Here is a 24,828-nt window from a genome sequence, read left to right as displayed (position 1 = left end):
AAACAACAGGATAACTCTGGCTAGCCTCTCCATAATTTTGACAGTAAATTCCGATCCAACACCCTCGTATTTCCAATTCTTTTCTCCTTCTACCCAAAGTACAATGCAAAACAAGCTTACAAATTACATTCTTCTAAATGATTTTCTGCAAGATTCAAAAGATCAGTACACTTACCACTACAGTCACTGCCTTCCGGTGGCCAACAAAGTCCATGTTCGTTTTCCAGCCATCCCGCTCAATGATCTGTGCAGTGGGACCTGAGTTGTTCATTGCATGAGCAGATACAAGGTAATGACCATCCGGGGACCAGCTTAACCTCAGTACATGTGTCGTGCCTGCACACTGCAGCAAAATAAAGCAATTATATAACCGTAGCACCTCATGACTACACAAACCATGTTAATAAGATGTTTACAATTTGCATGGCAATAACGGAACCAACACAAATGTTGCTAACTCCACTGGGTGGCATGGTGGCGCAGTACTTAGCACTGTTGCCTGACAGCACCAAAGATCCAGGTTTAATTCTGGCCTTGGCTGTGTGGAGTTTGGATGTTCTCGCCATGTATGCGCTTCCTCCAGGTTCTCTGGTTTCCTTCCGCAGACCAAAGATGTGCAGATTGGGTGGATTGGCCATGCTAAATTGCCCATTAGTGTCCCATGATATATAGTTTAGGGGGATTAGCAAGGTAAATGTGTGGTGTTATGTGGTTAGTCTGGACAGGTTTTGGAGCAGATTTAATGGGCAGAATGGCCTCCTTCTGCACTGTAAGGATTCTAAGGATTCTAATGATTCTATGAATGACTTGCATACCAGATTATATTTCTGTAATGTTTTCAAGATGGCATCAATTTGTTTAACATTTGATTAACATATTTCTAAAACTGAATTGACCAGGTGGGTAACCTCAAAGAAACTTTTTCTCACAATACATTCAAATGGTTTCACCTGAAGAATTTTCAGGTAGTCAATTCCACCAAGTTGTCTCAGCTCATCATCCACCCAATATGATTGATCCAAGGCACAACAATGCCCAAGGTTTGGTGTCAGTTCCAAACGGCTGCACGCTTTTTGCATATTTTGAGCATCTAGCGTGAAAGGGGATAGAATCTGGGAGTCAAGAACGCAGCAGAAGTTTGATTTGTGAGAGCTATCGGAAGAATTGATCCCTCCCTGACCCACAGGAGTCACCTTTAAAATCCAAAAACATATTTATTAAGCTCCACTCGTTCGACCACTCAATGCCGTGGAGAACCATGGACAACAGATTTTGGTGTAATACAGAAATAAGATTTCAGCTGGGGGTACCAGCCATTTATTTGTTAGGTTTAATTCAAACTAGACTTTCGAGACATTGATTTTTAAAAAAACAGAATGCATTCTTCAAATTGCCCCTACCTTCGTCATGAAGACGACAGTAGACAAAAAAAAGGACAGAATAGAAGCTGGCATTATGACTGCTGGAAGGCCCTCATTCTAGTTTGCTACATGAGAAATCTTATGAACAGGCTTCCCACAAATGAGACAGGGTAGCATGAAACTGCATCACCTTAGGGTGATAACTCAGACATTGATAACTCAAGACATTTACTGTAAAACACATACTTCGTCAAAGGGTTTAGTGATATTCGTCTCCAACTGCCAATCCATGGTCCTCCATACTTTTAAGCTCCGGTCGTCAGCTTGGGATGCAATGTACTTCCCAACAGGATCCCAGGTGAGGCCCTTCACCAGACCCGAGTGACCCCGTAACGTTGCAATGATCTCTACAAGGAAGAGAGTTGAAATGTATTCACGGTCTTTGAAGCTTACAACTTTTTCTAATGAATGAGACCCTTTGTGACTAACAGCAAGTTATTTTTTACACAGTGTTCAAACCTTACGATTGCAATGGATTCAAAAGAAACAATTCCCGCATGGGTTTGAGGCAGAGTATCTATGCTGAAGAATGTATAAGCTAAAATTTAACTTTCAACACTGATTCATGAGGAATTCCAATTCATACTGGATCCAGTCCTGTCCATATCGAACTTATTGATCAATTTAAAACTAACTTCCAATCTCACCTGGAAACTTCAGAGCATTCCAAATAACAACGGTGTTATCTATACTGCAGGAGGAGAGCCAAGCATCGTGGGGTGACCAGGCCAGGTCCATTACATCTAGAACATAGACAAGAATCCTCAGTAAGTGTATTGTAGTGCATTGTACAATGTAAAGCCAAGAAAGGAAACCTCAGTCACACATGGGCCAGGTAACCACCATTTTCAAGGAAGAGTCTAACTATCTCCTCGTGTCATTCAATGGCATTACCATCACTGAATCCCCAACAATTAACATCCTGCAGTTACCATTGTCTAAAAACTTAACTAGACCAGCCAGTGGCTACAAAGAGGTTGTCTTTTGAGGATAGGCTGAGCACATTGGGGCTATACTATCTGGGAGGTGACCTTATTGAAATATTCGGCGTCTGAGTGGACCTGACAATAGATACTGCAAAAATACTTCCCTTTGTGGGAAAACCTACAATAAGGGGGCACAGTGTCAAAAAAAGGAACCTTGTATTTAAGGTTAAGATGAGGAGGAATTCTTTTCTCTCAGCGGATTGTGCATTTTGGAATTCTCTTCCCCACAGAACAGTGGAGGCTGGACCATTGAATAAATTCCATTTTTGACTTTCGAGCTACCTGGGAGCTAATGGCTATGGAGGATTGGCAGGAAAGTGCAGTTAGGCACATAATCATGATCTAATTGAATGGCAGAGCAGGCTCAGTGAGCTGAATGGCCTACTCCTGGTCCTATTTCTTATGATCTTACCCCATGAAAACCAAATCAGAAGATGGGAACGCTGCAACAAGTAACACATCTAGCTCCCCAAAGCCTGTCCACTATCTGCAAAGCACAAGTCAGATGTGTGATGGAATACTTCTAATTGCCTGGATGAGTGCAGTTTCAACAACACAAAAGAATTTTGACACCATCCAGCACAAAGCAGTCCACTTGATTTGCACACCATCAACCACCTTAAGCATTCGCTTCTTCCACCACGGCACTCTACAGGACACCCTGCCAACTGGTTGCATCTTCCAAACCCGGGATCTCTAGCATCCAAAAGAATAAGTGCATCAGACACATGGTAACATCACTACCTGAAAGTTCCCCGCCAAATCACATTCCATCCTGATCACCATTCTTTCACTGTCCCTGGGTCAAAATCCTGAAACTCCCTCCCTAACAGCATTATGGGTGCACCTACATCACACGGAGTGCAATTGCTCAAGGCAGTGGCTCACCACCAACTTCTCAAGGGCAGGAACAAATTAAAAAATATATATGTTGCTACTATTTTAAAACAATGCGTAAGTTAGCAATTTTTCAGCTGAGGGATGCCAATGCTGGGAAGCAAAGAGTTGAATTTTCCAGCCCGACCGCCACGGGAATCGTAGCAGGCACGGGGTGGACCACGCAAAAGTCCGTTAACCTCAGGCAGGATTTTCTGGTTTCTGGGCAAGCACGGCCAAAAAATTCCACCCAAAGTCTTTTGTGCAAGGCCCACTCGCTGCACTGCACTATGCTTGCTGCCTGGCTACACACCCACATCGCTTCTAATCTTGAAATAGAAACATAGGAATTTGGAGAAGTAGGCAATTCAGCCTTCGAGCCTACTCTGCTATTCAATCAAATCATAGCTGATCTCTCCCTGGTCTCAAGTCCATTTCCTCACTTGTTCCCCATATCCCTTTAACACATTTTTTTAACAGAAACGTATCTATCTCCTTCTTGAAATCAGTCAACGACTCAGACTCTTATCGCACTATGGGACAGTGAGTTCCACAAATTCACCACCCTCTGCGAGAAGTAGTTCCTCCACATCTACTGCCGCTCAACCTATATCTGTGACCTCTTGTTCTAGATTGTCCCACACGGGAAAACATTTGGTCTATGTTCACTCTATCAATTCCTTTAGTTGTTTTTAATACTTGATCAGATCCCCTCTCATCGTTCTAATATACAAAGAACAAAGAACAACACAGCATGGGAAACAGGCCCTTAGGCCCAACGAGCCCGCGCCACCATTTTAACATTATGAGTGCCCTCCTCTACCCATGACCTTTCTCTACACCTATTGGGGAAGATTGAGGGAAGAGTATAAACCAAAACTGTTCAATCTCTCATCACATATGCATTGACTATTCCAATGCACTGGCCAGTCTCCCACTTTCCATCCTCTGTAAACCTGAGGACATCCAAAACTCTGCTACTCCTGTCCTAACTTGAAGCCGATCACCCATCCCGGTGTTTGCTACCTACACAACATCATGATTTTAACATTCAGATCCTTGTTTTCAAATCTTTGCATGGCCTGGCCACTTGCTAACTTTTAATCTCCTCTAAATTCACATCCCTCCAGGATATTTGCACCTTAATTCAAGCGACCCTATTTTAATTGCTTCACAAATGGTGGTCACACCTGCAGCTGTTTAGGCTCTAGGCTCTAGAATTATTCCCTCTCCAATCCCCAAAAAAACCTCTCTGCCTCTTTAAGAAGCTCCTTAAAATCTTTCTACCCAAGCTTTTCATTATTTGTCCTAATATCTTGTGTGGTGTGGTGTCATATTTTGGTAATTGTGCCTCTGCAATGCACCTTAGGATATTTGATCATGTTGAAGCTCCTATGTAAATGGAAGCCACTGTAGGAGGAACATTGCCCAGGGTATTAAGCTCAGGATGACTCTCAATGTCAGAAACTAGGGCAGGGCAACGCTTGTCATGACAAATGGTTAGAAAGGGACCATTTCAGATATTTAGGCCATTGAGAGGAGCTCTGGAGCAGGGGAAACATGGCAGGATGGGTTTCAATGAAACAGTATCAATATCTTCACACAGGAAATTTATACTATATGGTAACGTTGGGGCAAATCTAACAGGATGTTCCAGTATGTTGATTTCCTGTCAGTATGGTGAGGAGGCAGGGCAATCAAAAATGGTACAATGCGTGTGTGGAGTGTGAGAGGGAGAAGTAATGGTACACTCATGGACAAATATTGAGAAGAAAAGTAGTGAGAGATTGCAAGAGGGGTTAGCAAGAAGCAAAGAAGATAAAAAAGATTTTTCAAGGGTCTTCAGTATGGACATACTCCCATTTGTCCCCAAAGCATCTCTGAAGAGGTCAAACATTTACACCAACTCATGGGAAACTTGGTTTATGACCAAGCAAAATGGAGAAGGCTCATTTGGGAAGTCTCTTGATGTATACATCAAGAGACTTAATCAGGAGTGTGTAGGGGCATATATGCAGAAACGTCATAAGGCCCTTTTGAGAGATCAAAGGCAATGGATAGGATTTTTCTCCTTCTCCGTGATGTGTTTCGCAGTGGGAGGTGGCACGCCCCTCGCTGATTTTTCCATTGAATGCATCCTTCCCCGCCAGGATATCCACCCAGGGGTGTGCCATCAGCAGGACCATAAGATCCCACCAGCGTGAATAACAGCAAGATTTTTGGAAATATAAAAGTATACAAAGTTCAGAATGAGTGGGTGCATAATTCACTGGTAAATAGCGACAATATTAACAAAAGGACATGGATTATATATCAGCACAATAAAAAGAACGATGTTACCAGAATTTGTTTCATGCACAATCCAATCAGAATAATTTAGCCACAAGTGGCTAATTAGGTCTAGACTTCAACATTTAAAATGGAATTAGACAAATATTTGAAAATACGTTTTAAAAAACAGGAAAAGGACAAGGTCTGGAAGTAGATAACCCCCGTATAAGAGTGAGCACATGATAAGTAATGGGCAAAGCATTTTCTTTTGATCAATGTAATTCCAATGATCCAATTTTTTTCATCCTTGTGCCTTCATCCCGAGTGTTAATAATCAAACAGAATTTTTCTATTTCTTACACCAGCCAAATCTAAGTGGATTCAGAGTTCACCAGGAATCACAGACAATTCAAAGTCTTTTAGCTCCCAGTCACGATTTAGGTTATTTTCATGTAACAATGCTTCGCCAATTGCCTCTGGGTAAGTGTTACGCCATGAAACAACAGTGGCAGATTACAGACCTTTACCCACAAGGCAAGATGCCAATAAAGATCTACAACAGCTGGCTTCAAAAATGTTTTGGAAGTTTAGCCATTAACCTGGTAATTTCCTCCTGTGAAGGAACACTTGCCTTTGCTCAACACCTTCCCTGATAGCACAGTGAAACGCACAGTGAAACCAGATATAGCCATGGACAAACTCTTACCTCGTTCCATTGTCAAATTAATTTTATTCTTCATTCACCAAATTCCTCTCCTCTCTTCACTGACACACTGCTGAGATACAGCTGGACACCCTGGTACCTTTCCCAAGTGGCCACTATTTGAGCACCTAAACAATGAGTATTGATGGACCACTCAATCATATGAAGCAGCCACTTTCAACGCCAAACCTGGCCTCAGCTAACATCCATGCATGTTCACCTCCAGTGGAGGTCTCTAGATTGGGGTCAGAAATGGAAACAGTGGATATCTATTTCAAGGATATATCAAGAAGGCATTGGGCATGCTTTCCTTTATCAGCCGTGGAAAATAATATACAAGATTAGCAAGGTTATGCTAGAACTGGATACAAAATATGTTCTTATGTTCTTAAAATAGCTAGATAAGTACTTGAGTACTGCATACAGTTCTGGTCACTACATTACAGGAAGATATGATTGCACTAAGAGAATGCAGGGGTGATTTATGACTATTTGACCTGGACTGGAAAGTTTGAACTACAAGGAAAGATTGGATATGCTGAGGTTGCTTTTCTTGAAACAGAGGGAGATGAGGGATAACTTAATTGAGGTGCATAAAATATTGGCCCTAGATAGGATAAATAGGAACAACCTATTTATGTTTGCAGAAGGGTCAAAAACCAGAGATCATAGATTTCACGTAATTGGAAGAGGATTAGAGGAGAGATGAGGAAACAAGTTATCCACCCAGGGTGATAAATTCAGAAACTCTCACCATAAGTACTTGGATATCTACTAAAAGGCCAGTGGCCCAAATCCCAAATGTGTGGCCTGTTACACTAACCAGATCAGCTTTGACACAGATCAGCTAATTTGGCACAGATCGATGGCCACTTTACTAGGAAACATGCCCAGGAGATCTTTTCAGTTTACATAGTGCAGGTACTCACTAAATAAATTCACTGAAGATCAGTGCGCTCAGTCACATTTCATTTCATTATCCAAAGCTGTGTTAAAAAAAAGTCTTTCATTGCCCACTTCGTGGGAACATGATAGAACATGATCTGCAACTCATACCTCCTGTATGACTTCTGAGGATAGAAACGCACCTCCACTGTTCCACATTAGCTAGCTTGCTACTGGAACCAAAGACATTGCTTGGTCCGATATACCTTTAAAAAGCAATCACACAATTACCACATATCATATCATACTTAGATTCTAGACACCAACAATGTAGCTGCAAGGTATCAAACAAGCGTGGATATATTCATTCATTGTGTTGTCATGGACTGAACTTTACCACTCAGTCCTGTTTTAAAATGTCTCATTTAACTTGAGGAGAAGTTGGGAATTCAGTAAGCACCTTACTGGGAGATATGCCTAGGTGGCCTGGTTGCCAAGGAGATGAAGCAGAAACCAAGTCCATAGTAATTCACAGTAAATAAACAGCTACCTTGTGAGACACAGGAGAGAGAGAAAGAGATATAGCAACTACAGCTGTGTTGAGAAATAAAGCAGCTATTGCTGTGGGGTAGCAGAATACTTGCAAAAGTTCATTTTCTGTTCAATAGGAAGGGAACAGAGCAGATTAAACTTTAGGAGATTTAAAGAACAGAGTGTTGCTGAGGTAAGCTTCACTGGTAGAAATTAGATCTGGAAGACTCACGTTTAGTAGGACAATTTTCTGAGGTCAGTGGGAGCTATAACCTTGTGACAGGGCAAAGTGAGTCTACTGGACATCCAGGCATTACTTTCGTTCTTGTAATGTTGCATGTCAGCCAGAAGCATGATGCACATCAAGAAGGCTTATAAAAGGCATCTTGACTACATTAGTTAATGCAAAAATACCATTTCTTTGGTTCGATTATCTATTGAGGAATGTTTGATTTATGCTGATTTTAGATAATTTGTTACAGTAAAAATCGTAAAACATGAAATCTTGTCCTTCAGTTATTTCTGTTCGTTGTTTGGGAAAATCAACTCCTTTGAAATGTAATTGGTCACTTCAAGATTCATAACAATATTCTACAGATTAACAGCTGCCCAGTATGTCTCACTATACTTAGCAACTTTGAACGGTTTACATGTTGCCAACATTCATTCAGAAAGTGGCTGTCGACTACCATTCAATGGGGGTGCACTGGGTACACCCATTTATAATGTATTAAATCACAATGCAAGTCCACTCTAGGTACAGCATTATAATGTAACATTGATCTACTGGTTATCTGTGTGGTTGTCTTTGCATCATTCCTGGATATAATTATATGTTTTAAACTCAAGAAAATCAGTGACTGAGTATACACACTTGTAAAGCTTGCAGTCTTCAGATACTTACGCAGCTCTCTTCCACAACATGATCAACTTGTCATCTCCACCTGATGCTAGGTACAATCCATTATTAGACCAGCGCACACAATTTACACAGGCTGCAAAGAAACATAGGCAAACATTAGTAACGTCACATTTATCTGCAAGAGTGCAGAAGCAGCAAAATAAACTTTGAATTAAATACAAAAACCAGGAGAGTTCAGTGGGTTTACCCAGCAAGTGGCTCAGCCAAGTAGACCAAGAGCTCCAAAGTTCGATCGCGAGTCTGTGCTGAATTATATGTGGTAGAAGTTGAGCCTCTGCATCCAAATTAGGAAAAGAGAATTGGACCAGGTCATTCATTTCCAATTGCTATATGGGGACATCAGCTGGAAGTGTGCTGTTGTAAGCAACATGTGGGAACAGAAGGCGTGGTTGGGGCCACCTTCCCAGCAGTCAAATAGGTTTCAATGGCCACATAAATAATGGTGAACAAGCAAAGTATCAGAGGCTGGTCAGCACTCAAGAGGACTATAGTCCAATACTGACTCAATTTTCTCAACAGAAAGTGATAGAAAATTGGTGCAGAAATTAGAATGTGAAATAAAATCAAAATAAACCTTTCGTCTTGGCTCATCGGAATTAATCGATAAACTAGATATCACAAACAGGAGATAACACAGTCTCCGTTTCTCCCAGTGGTTTTGGTAGATGTAAATAACTGGTTGTGGGAAAGAGCAGTCTGGGAGGTAAGCCAGTTCAACATTTATTTTAAGGAGTGGAATTTCTAATATCTTTGCAGTGTGAAAAATACACCAATACTTAAAGAAGAAAAACGAAAACATAGACACAGAAAATGGGAGCAGGAAAACTTCACTTATGAGGATAGATTGGAGAAATTGGAAATGTTCCCCTTGAAAAGAAGGCAGCCAACAGGTGTTGATAGAAGTGTTCAAAATCATGTGGGCTGGACAAAGTAGGTAAGGAAAACAATTCCCACTCATAAATTTTTCCTCATCTCATCCCTAAATGGCCTACTCTATATCTTGAGAGCGCAACCACTTGTTCTAGACACCCATACCAGCGGAAACAACTTCCCTGCTTCCATGCTGTCCAGCCCTGTCAGAATTTGATTTGTTTCAATTAGATGCCCTCTTATTCTTCTAAACTCCAGTGAATACAGGGCTGGTCAACCCAATTTCTCTTCTTACGACAATCCTGCCATCCTAGAAATCAATCTAGAGAACCTTTACTGCACTCTTGATGGCAAGTATATCCTTTCTTGGATAGGAGACCAAACTGCACACAGGTATGGTCTCACCATGGCCCTGTACAGCTGCAGTAAGACATCCTTGCTCCCGTACTCAAGTCCTCTTGCAATGAAAGCCAACATGCCATTTGTTATCGTAACTGCCTCCTGCACTTGCATTCTTGCTTTCAATGACTGGTGTACAAGGACATCAACATTTTCCAATTTATCACTATATAAATAATACTTTGCCACACTGTTTTCTTACTGAAGTGGATAACTTCACACTTATCCACATTACAGTGCATCGGCCATGTATTTGCCCATGCACTCAACTATTCCAGATCAAATTGAAATCTCCTTAGATCCTCCTCACCACTCACATTCCCACATAGTTTTGTGTTGTCAGTAAACTTTGGCAAAATTGCATTTGGTTCCCATTGATGTATATTGTGAATAGCTGGCACCTAAGCACTGGCCCTTGCAGTGCCCCGCTTGTCACCACTTGCCACACCAAAAAGACCATTTAATCCAACTCTTGGCCAGAATTCTCTGGTCTCGCACACCCCGCTACCGCTGCCTGCGAGAACGGAGAATTTGGCGCTCCACTTTATCAAAGGTGTTCTGAAAGCCCTAACACATCAAATTCACTGCTTCTCAGTTACATCCTCAGAAACTCCAGGAGGTTTGTCAAACATGATTTCTCTTTCATTAATCTATGTTAACTACGTCCAGTCCTGTTGATACTTTCAAAGTGTCCGGTAATTACATCCTTTACGATAGGCTCTAGCATTTTCCATACTAGATGTTAGGCTAACAAGTCTGTAATGCCCCATTTTCTCCCACCTTTTTTTTATAATAGTGGAGTTACATTCACCAGCGTCCAATCTGCCCAGACTGTTCCAACATTTGCAGGAATTTGGAAGATGACAACTAACGTTTTTACGGCCACCTCCTATATCTGCTAGGATACAGGTTACAGACAAAGATTATCAGGCTCATTCATTTCTTCAGCACTATATTTTCACTAATAACTTCCATTAGCCTGTTCTCCTCACCAGACTTTGTTGCCCTAGCATTTCTGGGAAGTTATTTGTGCCTTCAGCAAAGACAGAACTAAAGTAGTTGTTTAATTGCTCTGCCATTTCCTTACACTTCATTATAAATTTTCCCATTTCGGACTGTAAGGAACCTACATTTATTCTCACTGATCTTTTTCTTTTTATATACTAATGGAAGCTTTTACACTCTGCTTTTATGTTACTTACAATTTTACTTTCACACTCTATTTTTTTCTCTCAATCAATCTCTTGGTCCTCCTTTGCTGAATTCTAAACTGCTCCCAACCCTTGACCTTGCTACTTTTTCAATCAACTTTATATGATTCCTCTGTGGGTCTAACACTATCCTAAATTTCATTTGTTAGTCATAGTGGGGCTGCTCTACCTGTTGTTATGTCACAAAGGAATATATAACTGTTGCAATGCATGCATTTGTTTCTTAAATAGCCATTGCCTTTCCTCTGTCATGTCTTTTCATGAAGTCCTCCAACCTATCATAGCCAACTCATCTCTCATGCTTTTGCAGATTTAAGATCCTAACTCCAGACTGGACTATTCGCTTTCCATTCTAATGAAGAATTTTACCATGTTATGACCACTCTTCCCTAAAGTACCCCACAGAACAAGATTATTAATTAACCCCTTCTTATTACACAAAACCAATTGATAGCCTGTTCTCTAGTTCATTCCTTGACATAGTGGTCTAAAAAACATCTCATGCATACTCCAGAAATTCATCAACCATAGTATTATTGCTGATTTGGTTTATCTACCTTATATGTTCCATCATTATAGTCTATATGTTCCATCATTATAGTCTATATGTTCCATCATTATAGTCTATATGTTCCATCATTATAGTCTATATGTTCCATCATTATATGCATCTCTTCTTTTCCTCTTTAATGCTGTCCTCTACTGTTTGGAGGCCTATGGACAACGCTCACCAATGTTTTCCTCCCCTGTTGTTTTAGTTCCACCCAGACTGAATCTACATCTTGATTTTCTGTTCAAATGTGCCTAATTAATAACTCTGACTGTATGGGTTGACTAAAGCTGCCTTTAAAAAGGCACTGACGTCGAGGATTAACAGAAGAAACATTTTAAACTCAATGGCCAGAATTTTACCATCCCAGCTGCCATGGGAATTGGAGCGATGGAGGGGCAGACAAAGGCCCTTTGACCTCGGGTGGGATTTAAGGTTTTGGGAAAAGCGAGACTGTAGAATCCCACCCAATACGTCACAAAGATAGACACAGTACATGAAAAAGCAAACTCGAACATTATTGTAACCTCCAAATGGAATAAGGATTCTGAGGCTTGTAAATAGCAAATTATATGAAAGATCACTGAATCATTGGGCAAAGTTCCTGAGTGACATATAAAAGGTAACTTCTGCATATATAATCACATGTACCTAGGTGGTTATCCATTTGGCAAAGCATTTTGGGGATAGCCTCATTCTTCTCATCCTCCTCTCGAACAACTGGTGGCATGTTCCATATGACAACCTTCCCCGAATCCTCTCCTGTAGGGGAAAAGTAAATATTGAGCCATTTTAACTTTGCTTTGAAAGAAATTGATTGTTTTAGAAAGCAACTCTCCTTACAATTCGAAGATTTCTTCTATTTAGGGAATAGCTTGGACACAAGTAGGTGGAGGAAATCTCTGTACATCTCCAAAACAGAAAGTTCACAATTAATTAAATTATTACGAATTGGCATTAGTAACGCAGCAGAAATTAATCTCCCCAGGAAGGATGAAAGTGCCATAATGGGAATGAACTATGGATTACTATGGTACATTACTCATAGCATCAGAACAAGTGGGAACTTGAATAGGCCATTGCAAAGCAAAGGTTATTGTTTCCACAGCAGGGTGGCACCCAACTGCCACATGGTAATGAGAGGACCACTGAGTCCATAGTTTGAAATCTCCGATATAAAGGGCCAAGTAAACAAATCATTCTGCCGTTGAGAGCAACAGATTCATTTGTTGAATCTTTACAGCATATTTCTAATGGTCACAAGGCAAAGTATGAAAGGGGACAGCGGCTTTCTGGATCACGCCATCTCTAAATTAAAAAGTAGTCTCTTACCTTGTCCACCTGTTGCAAACTTGGTTCCATCAGGATGAATGTCCACAGAAAATATTGGCTTACCTGGAGAAAAATAATTAAGTGTATTGAACAGAAGCATTACAACTCAGACACAAACCTCAGTGCTGCTTCACAATGAAGGGAAGGGCAGTATCTGTCCTCAATAGTTTATATCTTGTCCAACAGAGGTCCTGACAGCTTCCACGTAACAGGTAAAACCTTCCAAAGATACTTGCCCCAAAGAAGAGTTATCGATTCCCCAGATCATTTTCAGTCTTACTATTTATATTACCTTATTATTTCAACATGCTTTTCTTCTTGGATTTAACATAATTTTCAATAGCTCTGTTTTTAGCTATTGAAGCTAAATTCCTAAAACTTATTTCCTAAAACTTACTGAGATCTTAACATATATTTCAACATGATTTCCACCCATTCTTTTCACCAGTTCAGTGCATTCAATCCGTTGACTTTTGCTGAACTGTGTCCCAGCCAGTCTCAACACTAGTGACATTATGGTCTATATTTCAGTCTCAAGGTCACTTGTTATTCCAAGTTAGGACATCTCTTTCCAGCTCTGTCAATATCCAAGGTAAAGGACCAGTGTTGCAAAAGATTGGAGCTGAAGATAATTCACTAGATCCTGGCTGAATTTAGGGCAAATTAAATTTTTCATTCATGATCACCTTGCCTTTCTCTAATATATTATTGTTCTGTTCAAATGATACATGCATCAATTCAGCCCTCTTGCCTACATAGTAGATTTAGCCAGGAGTCTTCACCCACACCACACAAGGAAAAACTGAATGTAGGAGATCTAAAATAAAAACAGAAAAGGCTAGAAATCCACAGTAAGCTGATCAGATTACTGACAGGTGGACAGCTTACATCCAAACAAAAAAAGTGTCCTGGTCAAACAGCTAAATTCGCTTTCTTTTTTCATTTACTAGTGAGTGACAGCACTTTCTTTGTTCCTATGAAAACCTGTCACTTCAAATAAATTCAAGATAGTGGCCCAAGACTTCAGAGAACAGTGTATTCAAACCTTACAATGCACCACTACTAAGATTTCTGTAAAGTCTTATCTTGGGAATATCAAACTTTCCAAATGGCGTAGATCTAAAATGTGAAAACATTCTGCAGTACAATCCTACTTTTTCTTCTTCTAAACCTGGAACTAGAGAACAGTTTGAATGATTTAGCACAAGGGAGAAGTGTTGGTAGTTACAAGTCTGTTCCTCCCGATGGCATTAATGAGTGCACTGAGGTAACAAAAGGCCCACCTCAAAAGATGTTTTAAACTGGGGCACTGAGATATATCAACACAAGTCTCATTTTTGATGTAGCTTTTTGGTATTAACACATTAAATAAATGATACAACCTGATCTTTATCCTTTTCAAACTTAGAGTCAAACTATATGACAGTCATTATTTGCAAAATTAGTAACAAGTTAGAATAAACTAAAGTTTTAAATTAAGGGTGCATCTTGCAAACAGGGCAAAGCATAATCAAGTTTAATATTCAATTTGCGAAGAAAGATCACACACTAAGTTTTAACTTAAGTACAGTTTTCTTGAAGAAATGAGGCGCGTGGTAAACATATTAAATAGGACTGACTTGTTAACAAGTAAATCTACAGAAAAACCATGGGAAGCATTCAAAGAGTTCTTATTACAACAAAATTAAAAGTTCTGTTTGTACAGTTAAGTAACCATAGTCAATATGTAAGGCAAGATGCAGTATAAAGCTAAATGGAGTTACTAACACAAATGTCAAGGAAAGTGATAATGCAGTGGCCTTGGGGGAATTGTGGAAAACCACAAAGGAAACGCAAAGAAGATCTGATGAGCTTTAAAAAGAAACCAATAAACTGGCATGCAACGTAAAAGGTAAAATATATAATATATTAAAATAGTGGTTGAGGAAGATGTGGGCACTTTAAAGGATATAGTCCAAGAAGAAGAACGATCAAGCCACATCATCCCTCTGGTGTAGTCATGTCAAAAATCTATTAAAAAATTACATATTTGCCAACAAACCTTAATGTTCAATTTGCTCCTGAGGCATATTCTTTATTATCTCGTCACTCTCATTAATACTACACTAGTAACAGACCTGAATGTCAGTATTTAACCCGAGTGTTAAACCATTCCAACTGTTCTCTTTAATTGCAACCCAGGTTTGGAAGAAGAAAGAATAAATTGTATGATAAGGTATTAGGTAACAAGGAACAAGGCGATACAGATTTATTACACAAGCACTTTGGATCCGTTTTCACAGGAGAAGAAAAGGGTGAAATAGCAATGAATGAAAGAAACTTAAAAATAAATTCAAAGAAGGAACTTATTTCAATACTAGTTTTTAAAAACGCCAACAAAGAAATATAATGGATATAGAACTGATTCATCTCCAAGGCCTTGTGGTTTCCACCCAAGTACTAAAAGATGAAGAGATTGAAGGAACTTCAAGCTCTCTTGACATGGGAATTGTGCTATTAAACTGGAAAATTGCTGATGTCACTCCATGTAAGAAGATAGGAGACAGAAACTAGTTAATTAAAGGGTTAACACAGTAAGAAGTCTCACAACACCAGGTTTCTTGAGACTACTTACTGTGTTTTCCCCAGTCCAACGCCGGCATCTCTACATCATAATTAAAGGGCTGTCGGTTTAACATTAGTTATGGCAAGCTACTTAAATCGGCACTATAGAAATATACTGATTCGTCAATTGGACAAACATGAGCTGATCAGGAAATGTTAGCATGATTTTATTAAGGGTAACCACGTTTGACCAAGTCAGTTAAATTCTTTGAGGTGATCACTAATAAAAGATAGTCAGAAGAGTGTCTATGGATATTACCCACGTGCACATCTCACAGGCATTCTATTTGGTTCCACACAAAGGATCGCTGAACAATTGTGTGTGCATAAAATAGGTCACCTTTTAACATAGATTGAAAATTGATTGGGAGATAGAAAATGGGGATAAAGGGTATTTACTCAGATGTGACAAGTGATGGTCCCCAGGGATCTGTTCTGCAGCCTCTACTTGTCACCACAGGTGGCACAGTGGTTAGCACTGATGCCTCACAGGACCAGGGGCCCTGTTCGATTCCCAGCTTGTGTGACTATAAGTACGGCGTAGGCACCTTCTCTATCTTCTGTATCTCTATGGGTTTCCTCTGGGTGCTTTGGTTTCCTCCCACAGTCCCAAAGATGTGCTGTTTAGGTGCACTGGCCATGCTAAATTCTCCCTCAGTGTACCCAAACAGGCACAGGAGTGTGGCGACTAGGGGAGTTTTACAGTAACTTCATTGCAGTATTAGTGTAAGCCTAATTATGACTCTAATAAATAAACTTTAAAAGAAGTTATGAATGGCTTGAATGAAGGAATAGCTAGTTACAGTGTTTTCCCAAGTTTGCAGATGACACCAAATCAAGAGGGACAGTAAATAGAGTAGAGGGGATGAGGAAGTCCCAAAGGGACATAAACGGATTAAACGAATGGGCAAAACTGCATGAGATGGTCTTCGATGCAATGGGTAAATGTGAGGTTTTACGCTTTGTATCTAAAAAAGATAAATAGAAGTAATTTGTAAATGTTGAGAAACTAGCAACTTTAGAGCAGGAAAGAGAATGGGCGTCCAAATGCACAAATCATTAAAATCTAGTAGATGTACGAAAAGCAGTTAGAAGACCCACTGAAATGATGCCCTTTATCTCAAGGGGACTAGGTTACAAAGGAATGGAAGTAATATTTCAGTTGTACAGGGCCTTGAACAGACCCCATCTTTAGTACTATTTTCATACTTGCATTGCAGATTAGATAGGGTTGAGCAGATTCACCAGGATAGTGCGCTGACTTAGAGGGATAAATTAGGGCAGAAAATGTAGCTTGTACTCCCATCTCTGTAGAAGACTCAGGGGTGATCAGGTTGAAGTATTTGAAATAATAAAAGGAATCAATAGAAAAACCATTTCCACTGGCAGAAAGATCAATACCAATGGGAAATGGTCTTAAAATTAGAACCAGGCCATTTAGGTGGGGGAAAAAAAGGAAACTTTTCTTTCACAGAAGGGATAATAAGAAGTGTAGAATCCTCTGCTCCTCCCAACTCACCAAGTCACTTTGCAATAAACTGTTCTAGCACACCTTTCATCTGCCTCATCTACGTTCTCCCCAACAGCTATGAAATATTTAAATTGCAATGTAAAGCCACAGCTTCAGAATATTAAAGGTACATACAGATTCATTATATATGGACATACAACTTAGGAGCAGAAGTAGGCCACTCAGCCCCTTGAGCCTGCTCCAGCATTCAATAAGATCATGACTGATTGCATTCTAATGTCAACCACATTCCTGCCTACACCCAATAACCTTTCACCCCTTGTTAATCAAGAATCCACTTATCTCTGCCTTAAACATTTTCAAAGATTCTGCCTCCTCTGTCTTTTGAGGAAGAGAGTTCCACCATCCTCTCAAGAGAAATAAATTCTCCTCATCTCCATCTTAAATGACTGACCCATTACTTTTAACAGGAACTCCTAGTTTTTGGATTCTCCGGCAAGAGGAAACATCCACTCCACATCCACATTGTCACAATCCCTCAGGATCTTAAAGGTTTCGATCAGGTAACCTCTTACTCTTCTAAACGCTAATGGATATAAACCTAACCCCTCCAACCTTTCCTGAAAAGACAACACACTCATTCCTGGTATTAGTCCAGTAAACCTTCTCTGAGCTACTTCTAATATGTTAACATCTTTCCTTAGATAAGACCAGTGCTGTACACAAAACTCCACATGTGTAAGGGCTGGTGATGTTAATGGGGACACTGCCTTCCAATCTAGAAAATATGGTACTTTCACCAAATCATACAAATGGACCACCACAAGTGGATTCGAAGTTCCAACATGAGCTTGAAAACACACTGTAGCCAAGCAACTTCAAGGAGAAAAGACAAGTTATAACATGTTGGGAAAAGAGACTTTTGCACTTGACCTACGCCAACAGATCTACTGCATCATTCCAGCATTTTCTGTGTTTAATTCCAGAACTTTGACATTTAAGTAACTTCACATGACACTACACAGGAGGAAGTAATTCAGCCCACCAGGCTTGTCCCAACTCTATCCAATTAGTCCCACTTACCCTGCTCTTTCCCCATTCTGCAAACCTTGTCCCTTCTTCCGTCAGGAAAAAGATACAAATGTCTGAAAACGCAGACCAACTGACTCAAGAACAGTTTCTTCCCTGCTGTCATCAGACTTTTGAATGGTCCTATCACATATTAAGCTGATCTTTCCCACCTGTACCTGCAACACAAGATTCTGCACTCTATCCTATCCTTCTCCTCTATGAACAGTACATTTTGTCTGGATAGCGTGCAAGAAATAATACTTTTCACCGCATCCCAACACATGAGACAATAATAAATTAAATTCAAATATTTATCAAATTCCTTTACTGAATATACTTTCCCACCCACTCAGGCAGTGAACACCACATTGAAGCAATTCACTTTGTAAAAAATTATTTTCTCATATTGGCATTGGTTCTTTTATCAATCACCTTAAAGCTGGGTCCTCTAGTTACCAACCTCACTCATCCTACCAAAACTTCATACTGGAGTTATATTAAAGCCTCTTTCCTTCTTCCCATTGATGTTTGACATCTGCAGCACAACAGCAAGTCCCAAGAAAATATATACAATGGAATCAATTTCTGTAACCTCTGAGACTAACCATGCATCAATATAGAGCCAACAGACTGAGTAAAATAAATAGAGCGTGGGCGTAAATAAATTGTAAAGAACCAATCTCATCAAGGTCTTCAACATAAATCACAGACGCAAGCTTGCTCATTAACCCTGCTATCTTCTACCAGTCATTGAGTGCAATTCTACATGGATTTTTGTTTGCATTGTTAGGCTTTGATACAAAATGTCAGGGGATTTGCCAGGCTCTTTCAGGTGATAAGACAAATGGAAACTCACCTTCCTTTATTGCAGCATAGAATGATTACAGCACAGGAGAAGGCCATTTGGCCATCATGCCAGTGCTGACTCTCTACAACTCACCTGGCTCCACTCCAATGCCTTTCTCTCTATAAACATGCAAATTATTTTCCCTTCTGATGATTGTCGAATTTCTTTTTAAAGCCAAAATTAAATCTACTTCCACCACATTCTGGAATGTACAGTGCATTCCAGATCCTAACCACTTGCTGCGTAGAAATGGTTCCTCTTGCTGTCTTTGGTTCTTTTCCCATTCACTTTAATCAGTCCTCTCTGACTCTTGACCTTTGGCAGTGAGAACAGTTTCTTCCCTACTACTCTACTTAGGCCCCTCATGATCTTGGTCACCTCTATCAAACATCCTCTTAACTTTCTCTCATAACATACTTGAGTTACACTAACTGCTTAAATTAAACTACTCGACAGTGGGCGACACAGTGGCACAGTGGTTAGCGCTGCTGGTTCACAGTGCCGGGGGCCCAAGTTCAATTCCAGCCTTGGGTGACTGTCTGCGGGAGTCTGTACGTTCTCACCGTGTCTGCATGGGGTTCCTCCGGGTGCTCCGGTTTACTCCCACAGTCTAAAAGACCTGCTGGTTAGGTGAACTGGCCATGATAAATTGCCCCTTAGTGTCCCACGTTGTGTAGGCAAGATGGATTAGGGGTTATGGGAATAGGGCGGGGGCCGGTCCTGGGTAAGATGCTGAGTAGGTGCAGACCCACTTCTGTACTATTGGGATTTTATGATTTAAACTATTCCAACAATATTCCAACACTGCAGACAACTGTCCAATAGATTTCTATCCATCAGCTCAACAACAACATGAATTCACTCATTGTTGGTGGTCTGAACTTGACAGCTGCTTCAGTCATCTGTAGTCCTTTCGACAATAAGTGACTATTGACTTTGTCTATCCAGAACTTCCTTGGTCTTCCTCTGTTTTTTAAAGTTCACTTCTGGTCTTTTTTTCTTGGCACAATTTTTTATTTGCACAAAAACTTAAGTGAAACAGTACTTATTTTCCTTGTGCTGAAATTAAATTAATAGGTCAATAAAATGAACAGCTGCAAATTGAAATAGACTAAGTAAATTTACAAGCAGTATTCATGACATTTAAAATTAAATCAAAGCTACACAAACTACTTCATGTAAGTCAAATGGTTTCAGATGCCTGTAGATCCACCATTAGATAAGCAGCAAAAATATCAATGTAGCAATTGCAAGCACTTACTAGTGGTAAATACTGGACTATTTTAGGAATATCAGGATAGAATTGCATTCATACAACACCTTTAACAGTGAAATTTCCCAAGACATTTCACAAGATCATTGCAGCAACTGACACAGAGCCAAAGATGACCAAATATTTGACCAAAGATGTAGGTTTTCAGGAGCATGTTGAAAGAAAGAAGAGATTTATGGAGGAAAGTAACACACGCCCGTCAAAGTGTCCTATTTGAAGGACGTGTCTTCTAACATTTCTGTGGTATTATGCTCCGAGTATTGAAGTCTCAGTACTAATGGATTACTTGTCTGTGCTGGTCCAAAAATAGTGTCATTGCTAAGTATTACAATTGCGGAGGTATCTCTTTGCAGAATTAAGTGGCTTACTAACTGACCAGAGTGATTCCATGGAGCAAATGAAATCATGCAAGTCACACAACAAAAATCTACGTCACAACAGTAACAGAAATTTTCAAAATTCACGGGTCACAGAATGACAGAATACAACAGCGCAGAATAAGCCCTTCAGCCGATCGAGTCTGCATCGAAGCATGAAAGGCCCTGACCTGCCCACCTAATCCCACTTGCCAGCACTTGGTCATCTGCTGGATTTCTTCTAATCTCTCATCTCAATCCATTTCTTTCGTTTGATGCTTATATTCACCAACTCAATTGAAGTACATTGTGAAAGGGGAATCTTGCTTGACAAATCTAGAGATTTTGAGGATGCAACTGGCAGGGTAAATTGATGGGCCCCAGGTGAGTATAGTATATTTGAATTTTTGAAAGACATTCAATAAAATATTACACAAAAAGTTCTTGTACAACGTAAGGGTGTAAGGGGTTGCAAGTAATATATTAGCATGGGTAGAGAATTGACTAAAGAACAGAAAAGAGAACAGGAATAAACAAGTAATTTTCAGTTTGTGAGCTGTAGCAAATGAGGTGCCAAAAGAATCAGTGCTAGGGCTCAGCTATTTATAAGTTACGTTAATAACTTAGATGAAGGGACTAAATGCAATGTATATATGTTGCAGCTGCAAGCAACATGTGATGCTCAGAGCAAGCGATCCCACAACCAACAGATCAGATCAAAGTTCTGCACTCCTGCCACATCTAGGTGTGAATGGTGGTGGACTTTTAAACAATGAAGGAGCCTCCACAAATATCCCCGTCCTCGATGATGCGAGGGCCCACCACATCAGATGGATGATTCAACTCAGCCTCCTCCTGAATTCCCAACACCACAGATGCCAGTCTTCATCCAATTTGATTCACTCCAATAAATGGTTGAAGTTCTGGATACAGCAAAGGCAATGGGCCCTAACATCATTCCAGGAACAGGACTGAAGATCTGTGCTCCAGAACTAGTCTCAGCCCAGTTATCCCAATACAATATAACACTGGCAGCCTGTACATCCTGTCCACAAAAAGTAGGACCAATCCAGTCAATTACCTGTCCAATCTACTCTTGATCATCAGCAAAGTGATGAAAAACGTTGTCAACAGTGCTGTCAAACAGCATTTACATGGCAATAACTTGCTCACTGATGTTCATTTTGGGCTCTGCCAAAGCTATTCAGCTCCAGACCTCAGTACAGAATTGATCCAAATACGGACAAAAGAGCAGGATTCAAGAGATGAGGTGAGAATAACTGCCCTTGACACCAAGGCAAAATCTGACAAAGTATAGCATCAAGGGTCGCAGTAAAATTGAAGCCAATGAAAGTTGGGGAAAACTGGGTTGCAGTCACACCTTGTACAAAGAAAAGTGATTGTCGTTCTTGGACAATTATTATCCCAGCCCCAGAAAATCCCTGCAGGATTTCCTCAGGGTAGAGTCTTATGCACAACTAAGTTCAACTGCTTTGGCAATGACCTTACATCCATCATAATGTCAGAAATGAGGATTTCCCTGATGATTGCAGAGTTCAATACCAACCACAACTCCTCAAATACTGAAGCAGTCCATGCTCATATGCACAAGATCTGCACAATATTCAGGTTTGGGCTGATAACTGGCAAGTGACCGCTCTCCTGATTTCCCAAACCTATGCACAGTGCAAAGTTAAGAGTGTGATGGAATACAGTCCACTTGCTTGGATAAGTACAGCTCCAACAACATTCAAAAAGCTCAACACTATTCGGCCTACAAACCAACCCTCTACCCCTCTACTCAGCACTCTACCCACCACGTTAGACATTCTCTCCCTCTGCCACCAGCACATATTGGCAACAACGTGTATCATATATAAGCAACACTGCTACAACTAGCTAAGTTTATTTCCACAGCACTTCCAAATCTGCCACCTCTACCGTCTGAAAGGACAAGGGCAGCAGGTGCATGGGAACACCATCATCTGCAAGTTCTCCTCCAAGCCACACACCATCCTGGCTTGGAACTATATTGCTGTTGCTTTACTACTGCTAGGTCAAAATCTTGGAGCTGCCATATTAACAGCACGCTGGGTGTACATACACCAGATGAACTGCAGCAATACAAGAACGTGGCTCACCACCATCTTCTCAAGACAAATTAGGGATCAGCAACAAACACTGTTCTTGCCAGAGATTCTCAGATACCATGAATGAATAAAAATTGAAAAAAGTTAAATGAAGTAAAATGTGAGGACAACGCAAAAAGTAGAAAAGTAGTATAAGTTAAGTGAGTCAGCAAGGTGGCAGATGAGGTATAACAGTGAGAAACATGAAGTTATTCACTTTGATTCGTTGAGTAGAAAAACAGATTTATTTTTAAATGATGAAAATCTATTAAATATTTGTTCAGGGCATTTGGGTGCCATTGTACGAGAAATCAAGAAGGCTAACATGCAGCTACAACAAACAATTAAAAAGGCCTTTGTTACAATACAATGGAATTCACGAGAAAGAACTGCAAATGTGCAAGGCTTTGATGAGATCACTCCTCAAGTGCTATAGACAGTTTAGGATTCTGTATCTAAGGAAGGGTATACTTGCCTTAAAGAAAGTAATTCCAAAGTTCAACAGGTTGATTCCTGAGTTAAAAGCGTTGTCCTATAAAGGAAGACGGAGTAGAACTCTGGAATTTAGGAGGATGAGGGGTGATCTCATTGAAAGGCAAAAGATTCTGTGCAAGCTTTGCGGGATAGATGCTGAGAGGATGGGTGGAGAGTCTTTAGAACAAGTGGGAATCCCAGGAAGAGAGGATAGATAGTTCAGACAAAGATGAGGAAAGTTGAGAGCCTTTGGGATTCTCTACCTGAAATGCTGTAGTCGCTTAGGGGTTGATTATAATCAAGGATCAACAGATTTTTGGACACTGCAGAAATCAGGGGATATGGGGATTGTGCAGAAAGGGAGCTGAGGTTGAAGATCAGTTATGAACATTGAATGTGGAGCAGGCTCCAGGAACTGTGTGGCCTACTTTTGTTTTTAAATCTCAAGGTTCCTGTAGTCTTATAGTTAGTTGTCCCAAGTACCTGTTCACTGTGGTGACTGGTTCAGTCACCATATCCTACTCCATAGCCATTCCTCGAGGTCCACCAGTACATGTACTGTGCACAGTTACCCGACTCCAATCCCTCTCAGCCCACCCCGCTGTTGTCCATCTGGACCGCCAGGTAGAGACCTCTGTGACCCATCGCCACCTCCACCAACTCCTCCTGAGGAATCTGTCACCCAGTCAGGCTCTTGGGTCTCCGCGATCTCCAGCTCCCCTCCCTCCACTCACCCCGATCCCAACCCAGGCTGGGGTCTGCGCCACCATTCCCATTCAGCCTCTCTGACAGATGCAGTCACCTCGACCCTCCTGCAACTGCCCCGCAAAACCTTCCTGCCTCCAGCAGCTCCCCGCCCCCCAGCCCCCAGCCCCAGATCGCGGCCCCGGCCGCCGCTCACCATTGTGATGGACCCAGGCAGGTTTGAGCAGCTTCATGCTGGGCCCTGAGACCTGGGACTCGAGCTGCGCCTCACTGGCTCCTGGTGTCAGTGTCCCGGGCTGCCCCCGGCCTCTCACTCCGCTCCCGCCGGAAGGGAGCCACACGCTCAGCACTCCCCGGAAAGCCAGGCGCCGCGGCCGCAGCGCTCCGAGGAAAAGTCAAGGTCAGGACAAACGTTCCTGTGCAGTGCAAAGCCCCCAGGATATGACCCATTGGGCAGCTGTGCTGAGACCAGGAGCTTTCACTTTGAAATACATCTGTTGTTATTCACTGGAACACATATTAATCTAATTTCTTAATGTGTTTTTTATCGTGAAGGGTCTGTGTGATGACCTCAAGCATCAGCAAACCGAACACTCGGCCTATTTGGCTGAGACTTGTGTGTTCAGCAACTGGCACATCCTTCACCTCCCTGCTGGAGAGAATGTTATCCCAGTTACTGCAGGGAAGTGAAACCCAGTTACTCCCTAATGTGTAGAAACACATTAAGAGAAAATATTGCAGGCAAAGTGCTGGGGTATGGGACTAGCTAAATTGCTCCTGCACAGAACCATTGGACTTGACAGCTTGAATTACATTCTTCTGTGTTGTAACCATTCAATGATGTTGTGATTCATAACCTCAGGGCATTTACAGCCAAATAATTGATTTTGGAAAGTTGTAATCGATACAATATAGAAGTCAAACCAATTGGTGTGCAGTGA

General features: G+C 40.9%; 1 protein-coding gene across 2 annotated transcripts in view; it reads right to left on the bottom strand.

Moving 5' to 3' along the window:
• Positions 1 to 24,457, bottom strand: part of hira (histone cell cycle regulator a) — a 94,855-nt gene extending 70,398 nt beyond the window's left edge. The window contains exons 1-8 of one of the 2 annotated variants that reach the window (XM_080208511.1): positions 24,084 to 24,457; positions 12,958 to 13,020; positions 12,277 to 12,387; positions 8,578 to 8,668; positions 7,314 to 7,408; positions 2,069 to 2,164; positions 1,608 to 1,768; positions 176 to 343 (exon numbers count right to left, since the gene is read on the bottom strand). In XM_080208511.1, coding sequence (XP_080064637.1) covers positions 176 to 343; positions 1,608 to 1,768; positions 2,069 to 2,164; positions 7,314 to 7,408; positions 8,578 to 8,668; positions 12,277 to 12,387; positions 12,958 to 13,020; positions 24,084 to 24,120 — 822 coding nt within the window. In that variant the 5' untranslated portion in view covers positions 24,121 to 24,457. Of the gene's footprint in view, positions 1 to 175; positions 344 to 1,607; positions 1,769 to 2,068; positions 2,165 to 7,313; positions 7,409 to 8,577; positions 8,669 to 12,276; positions 12,388 to 12,468; positions 12,539 to 12,957; positions 13,021 to 24,083 lie in introns of those variants that run through there. The other variant, XM_080208512.1, reaches the window with a different exon arrangement.
• Between the last annotated feature and the right edge of the window lie 371 nt (positions 24,458 to 24,828).

Source organism: Carcharhinus amblyrhynchos, chromosome 20, assembly GCF_965287045.1.
Source record: "Carcharhinus amblyrhynchos chromosome 20, sCarAmb.v2.hapA, whole genome shotgun sequence".
In the NCBI taxonomy this organism is placed as follows: domain Eukaryota; kingdom Metazoa; phylum Chordata; class Chondrichthyes; order Carcharhiniformes; family Carcharhinidae; genus Carcharhinus; species Carcharhinus amblyrhynchos.
This window is presented reverse-complemented; position numbering and strand designations above follow the sequence as displayed.